Source organism: Sus scrofa, chromosome 12 (genome assembly GCF_000003025.6).
Source record: "Sus scrofa isolate TJ Tabasco breed Duroc chromosome 12, Sscrofa11.1, whole genome shotgun sequence".
In the NCBI taxonomy this organism is placed as follows: domain Eukaryota; kingdom Metazoa; phylum Chordata; class Mammalia; order Artiodactyla; family Suidae; genus Sus; species Sus scrofa.
This window is the reverse complement of record NC_010454.4, coordinates 16877893-16887274: the sequence shown is the minus strand read 5'-3', so window position 1 is coordinate 16887274 and position 9382 is coordinate 16877893. Positions and strand designations below refer to the sequence as shown.

Sequence of the window (9382 nt, the reverse complement as noted above, 5' to 3'; positions counted from 1 at the left end):
CTTGCTCAGTGGGTTAAGGATCCGTCATTGCTGTGGCTGTGGAGTAGGTCAGAGGCTACAGCTCCGATTTGACCCCTGGCCTGGGAAACTCCATATGCCACGGCCCTAAAAGGACCAAAAAAAAAAAAGAATATTCTTTACCTAGATTCACCTCTTGTTAATATTTACCTAATTTGCTTCCTCTCTTACGTATGCATTTATGTATGTATATGTATGTAAATATACACACACATATATGTATACTTATATACATATGAATCTTTATATTTAATTATATACCTATATATAGAATTATATATGTGTGTTTATATATATTTCTTTCTCTGAAACTTTCATGGGTAAGTCGTAAATATCATGGCCCTTTACCACTTAAATACTTCAGTGGATATTTCCTGAAATAGGAATAGTCTCTCACATAACAACAGTACATAAATTTACAGCTCATGAATTTATAATACTTTAATCTATCATCCATATTCCAAATTTGTCAGTTGACTTAGTGATGCTCTTTGTAGCCTTTTTTTTTTCTCTCCAAGACGAGATCCAGGATCCAGGGTCAGGTATTATATTTAATTGTCAGGTTTTTAACTTCCTTTATTATTATTATTACTAGTCTTTTTTAGGGCTGCACCTGCAGCATATGGAAGTTCCCAGGCTATGGGTCCAATCAGGGCTACGGAGGTCAACCTACGCCACAGCCACAGCAATGTAGGATCTAAGACACGTCTGTGACGTACACCACAGCTCATGGCAATGCCAGTTCCTTAACCAACTGAGAGGCCATGGATCGAATCCGAGTCCTCATGGATACTATTTGGATTTGTTACTGCTGAGCCACAGCAGGAACTCCTAACTTCCTTTAATTTGGAATATTAACACAGACACCTTTTATTTTTGCTTATTTATTTTTTGGCCAAACCTGTGGCCTACAGAAGTTCCTGGGCCGGCGATCATACCCACGCCACAGCAGTGACCCTAACTGCTGCGGTGATAAGTCTGGATCCTTAATCCGCTGAGCAACAAGGGGATTCCAAGTGTAGTCAAATTTATCAATGTTTTAAAATTTTTCCTCCAATTTAAGGTGATGTTTCACTTTCTCAAATGCTTTTAAAAGGATATATATTTTTTTCCTTTAGCTTTGTGGTTGTTTTTGCGGAGGCTTTTCATTAGCAGAAAGGTTTCAATTTATGTTTGCTGATTTTTTTGCAATATCCTATCTATGGACATAGGTTGCAATTTTTGTATGGACATAGATTGCTTTCTTTACCCTATCCCTAATCATTTCGCAGACAGGATTCCTAGTTTGAGAGCCCTTTCGTGCAGTTTAAGGATCTTGCTGATAGGGGTGGGAAGAATTATGTGCCTTCTCTTTTTTGCCAGTCTTTTATTTCCTTCTTCCTTTCACTGCTTCTTCATATGATTCTCACCCAGAAACACTGCTTGTATGAGGCTGCCACTTCTGGTCCCATTCATTTTCAAACCTTTCCCTGCAGCGAGGGCTATGATCTATTAAGCCCCAACCCGTATTCATTTTTTTATTGTTCCATTTACGCCCCCAAGAAGATTCTGTCTGTGCTTCCTCTAATTCTCTATTCCCTTCTGTTCTGTCTCAATAGAGTGATTTAGCTTTTTCTCACTCTCCATAAGCACAGGCTTAGGGTGTTAGCAGAATCCCTATTGGAGATTTCCCTTCTACTTATAGGAAATTTGATGTTACAGTATCCTCCTAATAATGATGGCATGAACCCTGTGTGGTTTTGTTTGTGAAGAGAAACAGATTTATTTTCAGGTTTTGTCATTGTTTTCCAGCCCTAGAAATCTCAATACTCTTTTTTCTTTTTTTTTTTTTTTTTGTCTTTTTGCCATATCTTGGGCCACACCCTCGGCATATGGAGGTTCCCAGGCTAGGGGTCGAATCGGAGCTGTACCTGCCAGCCTACGCCAGAGCCACAGCAACGCAGGATCCGAGCCATGTCTGCGACCTACACCACAGCTCACGGCAACACCAGATCGTTAACCCACTGAGCAAGGGCAGGGATCGAACCTGCAACCTCATGGTTCCTAGTCAGATTCATTAACCACTGTGCCACGACGGGAACTCCTCAATACGCTTTTCTTAATAGACATATTTTTCAGCACCTAGTCATGATCAAAACCATTGAAAACTAGCAATGGAAAGGAGATATCTTAATTGGGTTATCATTTGGTTATAACTTAGTTGAAGTAGGAGTGTTGGGATTGGCAATGAGATTAGCAAAGAGAACATACTACACATTAGTGGTTGGAGAAAAATAAGATGGAGCTGCAGCTGAGGCCTACACCACAGTCACAGTAAACACTGGATCCAAGCCACATCTGTGACCTACACCACAGCTTATGGCAACACCAGATCCTTAACCCACTGAGCAAGGCCAGGAATTGAAACTGCACCCTCACAGAGATGTTGGGTCCTTAACCTGCTGAGCCACAATGGGAACTCCTAAGATGCACTTTCCTCCCTTCTTCCCTTTTGCTTTTTAGGGCTGCACGTGCTGCATATGGAAGTTCCCAAGCTAGGGGTCGAATCAGAGCTGCAGCTGCTGGCCCACACACCACAGCCACAGCAACTCAGGATCCAAGCCACATCCATGACCTATACCACAGCTCACTGCAAGGCCAGGAACCGAACCTGCACCCTCATGGATACTACTCAGGTTCGTTACTGCTGAGCCATGATGGGGACTCATGTACGTGTTTTTGTGATGTTTCTGTAACATCACCTTCATGCTGTTAATACCACTGTGTATTTGTATAGTACTTTATAGTTTTACAAAGCACTTCTGTGTGATTCTCAGTCCTCTGTGGGGTAACAAGGGCACATGGAATCTTCTTTGTATTGATGGAAAAAAAGTTTGAAGAGTTCAGTGAGTTAAGGACTGGCATTGTGACTTCTGTGACATGGGTTTGATTCCTGGCCCAGGAACTTCCATATGCCAAGCACGTGGCAAAAAAAAATTGTTCAGAGTCACACATCAACTAAGGGGCAAAATCTTTATTTCTTAGATATGAGTTTAGTGATTTTTATTTATATTTTCATCTTTTTTTGTAGGGCTGCAGGGGTGGCATATGGAGGTTCCTAGGCTAGGGGTTGAATTTGAGATGTAGTTATTGGCCTACACCACAGCCACAGAGCGCCAGATCCGAGCTGCCTCTGCGAATTACATCACAGTCCTTGGCAATGCTGATTCCTTAACCTACTGAGCAAGGCCAGGGATGGAACCTGCGCCCTTGTGGATGCTAGTCAGATTTGTTTCTGCTGAGCCATGACAGGAACTCCCTAGTCTCTTTTTTAAGTTTTTTCTTTTTATAGCCGAATCTGTGGCATATGGAAGTTCCCAGGCTAGGGGTAGAACCACAGCTGTAGCTGCCGGCCTACACCACAGCCATGGCGTCTTGGGATCTGAGCCTTGTCTTCAACCTTCACCATAGTTCATGGCAAAGCCGGATCCTTAAGGCACTGAGCAAGGCCAGGGACTGAAACTACATTCTCATGGATACTAGTGGGGTTTATTACCACTGAGCCATAAAGGGCACTCCAGTTTAGTGCTTTTTAAAAACACATGATTAGAAACCTTAATTCTACTTTGTTGTTTGTAGCTGTTACTTTACTCCTTTTCTTACTAGAACTCCAGTGACTCATAATGCATTTGCATTTCCTCCTCAAATACAGCTTTTAGCCCCCAGTTGAAAATTCTATTTTGAGGGTGTTAAATAAAAGGAATGCTTGTATTAGGGAAAATAGGTAATTTAAAAAAAATGTAAGAATGGAAATAAAGTAGAGGATTTAAAGTTTTCTACTTTAAAGCAAATTCCAGTCATTCAATAAGGGATAGCTCTTTCAAATTGAGTGTGAAAAGAAAAACAGAGGCAGGATACAGATCAAAGCCCCATCAAAGGACTAAGTATACAACAGATTTAAATATATGGTTATTAACAAAATTTCTTCTGTGACACCCAAACTTCTATGATACTCAATTCCAAAAATGCTAAGGAGGACACTTGACAGTTAACACTAGATGTGATCTGAAACTTACAATGTCCAAAACTAAATAAATGGTTTTGAACATACAGAAATGCCAAAAGTGTCCAGCTCTATCACTGAATAGTTGAGTCTAGGTTTTCTCATTGTAAAATGTAGTGGCACCTATCTCATTGGGTTGAAAACTAAAAATACCGTATACAAGGCAAGTAACATGGGACACGTGGAAAGATCTCACTGAATATACTATTTAGCAAAGTTTGCACTTACATAAAGGAAAACAAAACCTATACTGAACCTTCATGAACCATTAATTAGAGGCTAAACAAACCTAAAAATACTTCCTACCTATACTTCTAGTTACCCCTGTCCTGCTGACAGTAAATGGCAGGTCCTAGGGAATATTATGGTCTGAATCGTTCTCTCTCATTGGCCCATGCACCACAATTTTTTTTGCTACCTTTTTTTCAAGTCTGAACAAAACCCTTCAACTCTTTACACTTTTTCCAAGATATCAAACGAGAGTAAAATTTAGTTTCTATTATTCTACTTCTTTCAGATCTTGATATTTAAAATGGATTCTAATTAGAACAAAAAAGCTGTGTATCCCTTTTAAAGGTATTTCAGAAATCACACGATTAAAGAAAAGAATAAGCAGTTGACTTGCAAAGTAGCAGCTGCTGGCAAGGGATTTCTGTAGTCTGGAAAAATAATCATTTTTTTTGGTCACAATATTTATTTTGAAATTCCAAAAAATACTAAAAAAGGGTTATATATATATATATATATATATATATATATATATATAGAGAGAGAGAGAGAGAGAGAGAGAGAGAGAGAATGTAAGCAAAAAAAAAAATTAGATAAATATTGCCTTAGACTTCTGTGGAACATAAGACTGTAATCTTTTGCTATTTTGCTGTGCCTTACTATAACAATACAGATGGCACAGCTCTTATACAGCTTTAATGACTTGATTATAAAATGCTTTCAAAAGTAATTTATTTGGACTTTTCATATCCTTTAATGAATTGCAAATATATTAACAGAAAAGACTTTCCCCCCCCAAGACTGTACAATTTCTGAAATAAGTCAGGAAAAGCAAAAAGAAGACACAAAATTACATTGTTTCAATGCAAATAGAACACACACAGCACACCCACACTTAGATTTTCCAAGGTTTTCACAAAGAAAACGGGTCACCATATTTCTTGTGAAGACCCAAGCTATACTCTGGCTAAACAGAGACTTGCAAACTTTTTTCTTCAAAAAGAGCATTTTTAATATACTAAATACTGTTATCACTGAGTTTTGATTAAGTACAACAGCAGCATGGTTCAAATGTTACTTGCAGTTCTTGGAAAAATTAAAAAATTTAAAGTAATAAAATACAGAAAAAGTAGGACCACCTTTCATTATTTTGAGTACCATTGTTCTCTTGAAAAAATATTTCCAACCTTCTAAAATCCCAGAGTTAAGAATCATTTCCAAGAGGGAAAAATGATTCCCAGTCCAATGCCACAACACAACTTCTGAACAAGAGTGTGTGTGTGTGTGTGTGTGTGTGTGTGTGTGTGTATACATGTGTGAAAAGCTTAAAGAGAAAAAAGGATGTCAAAGTACTTAGTATTTCTGATTTCCTTCAAAATAACTGAAATTTGAAGCAAACATTGCTTGATCAAAATGCTTGTCTTCTTCTGGTTGTTTGATCCCCATTCCCGGCAAAAAAAAAAAAAAAAAGAGAGAGAGAGAAAAGCCAGAAACAGTAACTAGGTGGGAAATAAGCCTTCAAATACCTAAATGCCTTTGAAAGTAGGTGTGAGGAAAATGCAGTTAGGTCAAGCTTAGGCTGAGTATCCCTCAGCCAACCACTGCCATGCTGTGCCTTCCACAACTATCCTTTTATCCTTGGTCTCAAAATTAGTACCAGAAAGACCACCTCTGGCACAGGACATACATTCCTACTATAAAAAGATAACTAATTATACATCAGCAAATTGTTTTCTGAGCGTAACTTTCTCCAGGCTTTGTAACAAAGAGCTCAGGTCAAAGCTTTCTATGAAATTCTATATTTGATACTGTTACACAGCTGGCTTATGATTTGCCAATTAAAAAAATATATATAAAATTAAATATTACAGAACAAATGGATAATAAAATGGAGTATTTGTTAGAATCCAAGTGCTAGCCTCTGGAAATTTTTAATGATATTTACTTCCAACCTTTCCTTTTTCTTATAATTTTTTTTTTTTTTTTAGGCAGCACATATTTAGAATTAGGTAGGAAATTCTGTTAAATACCTCTCTGGCATCCAATACCTAATCTAAGACTCTGACTTGAATTAGTTTATAATGGTATCTAATCCATATTCAAATGAGCAGATTAACAGTAAATGATAGAAAATTACTGATTCTAAAATTTTAACATCTTCTGTAATCCACCTTATTATCACAGCTTGACTAACAAATACAGGTAAGCAGGAAGTAAGTTTGTCCTTCATCAAATAATCCAAAACAATAAACTGTAGGCCTGTCGTAAGAACTTATAATTTGTTATATTTTGACATTGGCACTTAATAAAATGTTAACAACTAAAGTTTCTCTAAAAATTTCAATACATTACAATAAAGGAGATACACAATTTAAGACTTTAAATCTATTACTGTGAAATTCCAATAATTCCCATTTTATTATGCATAATTAGCTCTTTAAAATTGTGGTCATTCCCCCAGACATCAACCTATATTATGACAAACTCAAGAGAGAACTCATCTCCTTCATAAGAGTGGGTTTTTTTGTTTTTTAAAGCTAAAAATTTCTACTATTCTAAATCCAATCACTCTCAATAAACATTTTCTTGACTCATAGTAATGAAAATAATCTGAAGCAGAGAGCTTAAAAAAATGGAAATGACCTCAACCAAAGGTAACCACACATTTTTGCACCCTGCTCGAACACTTAGAAAAGTCAAAGGGATACTGTCTGGAACAAATATAGATTCAAGGTTATGGTATGATTCTGATTGCATTAAGGCTTTCACTATCATGATCTCTAAAAGTCTCTCCACTTAGTGTTCTCATTTTGATTCTTAATGGTTATTAAGAGCCTTGTTTTGGCTTTTCAGTGGCAACCCCTCTATCATCTCTGAATGTTAAAGGTGATCCCACAGAGCTCAAAAAGAAGAGGCAATATAGTAAGGACCAATTTTAAAGTTTGTAATACCAAGACAACAATGATCAATACCTTGAACCAAGATGATTAAATTAAAATTCTTGGTTAGACATTAAAGCATTCTTGCCAAGAATGAGTGTACACTGTATGGAGGGATATTGATTTCTACACTGAGTCCCAATATGCCCATTACATTTGTTTATGGGAGACACTGCAAGTTTAAGGTAATTTACATTCCTTGGCAATCAAGTTACTCTGTTATAGGCAATGTCTTTTATTGTTCCATCTGGCACTTGCTAACACCATTTTTGAAGAACCTAGAAATGAAGGTCAGTCACTCTGTTTATCAGGAACAGAACCAAACGAAAACAAATTTTTGGAAAAATGACCAAGAACTTCCGGTTCATCACTATTTTCTGTATCTAATGGCTCCTTCAAGATAAAACATAACTCTTCCTTCCATGATAGCTTTCCGACAGAGGGAGATTAAAGAAAAAAAAAAAAGGAAGTTCCCCACCCTACCCCCCTAAATTGTCATTCATACTGGTGAAAGAGCCAGTCTTGTTAGCAGCTAAATATTGCACTGCCTTTCATTCTGTGTAGTCAGGGTCCAATTAAAGTGGCACACTCATGGTACAAGTGATGGATGATGACACTGCTGGCTCAAGAGTGAAGACTCAGTATATGGAAGGGTAAGAAACATGTCAGCACTAGTCACACATCCAGTTGTAAAAGTCTCATTTCCAGAAGTTAAAATTCATCACTTTCAGCTGCATGAAGTTGTGTGTCATCTGCATCTGTCATGCTGCTCTCCTGGGATTCATCTGTTCCCACTTTAAAAATAAAACAAAAACCTACAGTAAGATATCTGACAAATATTTTGTATAGTTCATGAAAACAAGTAAAAGCCCATAAAAATCCTGATAACCTTCAAGAAAATGCAACTCAAGTTCCTTACTTAAAAGCATGTCTAAAATTAGTTTATTGCATTTAACCTTTAAGAGTTTTAATGACTAAAACTGCCTCTCCTTAATTCTTATAGAATTAGACCTAGTTCTCTGAGACATTAAAAAAAAAAAACAACTGACATTCCATTCAATTGTTGACCCCATTTTGGGGATAGTCCCTCCTAATTCACAAAAATACAGAATATAAATATATTTCTGGAACAAAGTTATTTTAGTTCATCTCATCAGCGGTCTCTCAATTCTTTTATTAAAAAATATTAATACACCAAGTCTTCCTTCTCACTAGTTATTTTAAGATATATATTTAATTAAGGGATAGAATATATCTATTTTTGCTTAATTAATTGAAGTATAGATGATTTACAACATTCTAATAGTTTCAGGTGTACAATATAGAGGTTCAATATAGGGACAGAGCATATACTCCCTTAAACTGTAATTTTGTTACCTTCTCTTTTCTTGACCCCTCCACTTAAAAATATTAGCCAAATATTTAGCTTTTAGATTTGTGAGAGCTACACAGAATTTGAATACCCACTACTACACATCTATCAATACTTTGTTTTTTGGTTTGGTTGGTTTTTTAGGGCCGCACCCATGGCATATGGAACTTCCCAGGCTAGGGGTCGAATTGGAGCTACAGCCACTGGCACAGCCACAGCAATGCCATTTTTGACCTACACCACAGCTCACTGAGCAAAGCCAGGGATCAAACCTGCATCCTCATGGATACTAGTCGGATTTGTTTCCGCTGAGCCACAACAGGAACTTCCTGTCAATACTTTAAAATGTGAGCAAATTTATTATTCATTCACTTAGCATTTACAATGTTTTCATCATAGTCACACCTATCACTTTTTCTCCTCCTACCATGTTCTCCCCCTACCTGCAAATAAAGCAGGCATTAGATATATATTCAAACACAGATTGAAGCCCAGGTAAAAATCAGCAATGAATTTGTCACTATCACACAGCAAACTAGATCTACAACTGAAACTGGTTACCTGGCTCATATACACATTGTTATATCACACTGCTCAATTTTTCTAAAATTTCATTTGGTATAAAGAATACCATGGTTAGAAACAAAAGCAGCCCTCAAATTCTATGCACAAGGTAGCTTTCTGAATACTCAAAAAATTTTCCATGTTTCTTCTGTGCCATGAAGAAATATCTGTTCCATCTTACCTAACTCTGATATGGTACATCTCTAGTTCTCTGGTTTG

General features: G+C 37.0%; 1 protein-coding gene across 9 annotated transcripts in view; it reads right to left on the bottom strand.

Annotated features, from left to right (window-relative positions):
• The window catches only part of CDC27 (cell division cycle 27), a 71404-nt gene continuing 67025 nt past the window's right edge, over positions 5004-9382 (bottom strand). For all 9 annotated transcript variants that reach the window (XR_002337068.1, XR_002337069.1, XM_003131307.5 and 6 more), the window contains one exon: positions 5004-8021. Coding sequence is in view for 4 of the 9 variants with exons in the window: in XM_003131307.5 (XP_003131355.2) it covers positions 7939-8021 (83 nt within the window). In the remaining 5 variants the exon portion in view is untranslated. The remainder of the gene's footprint in view (positions 8022-9382) is intronic.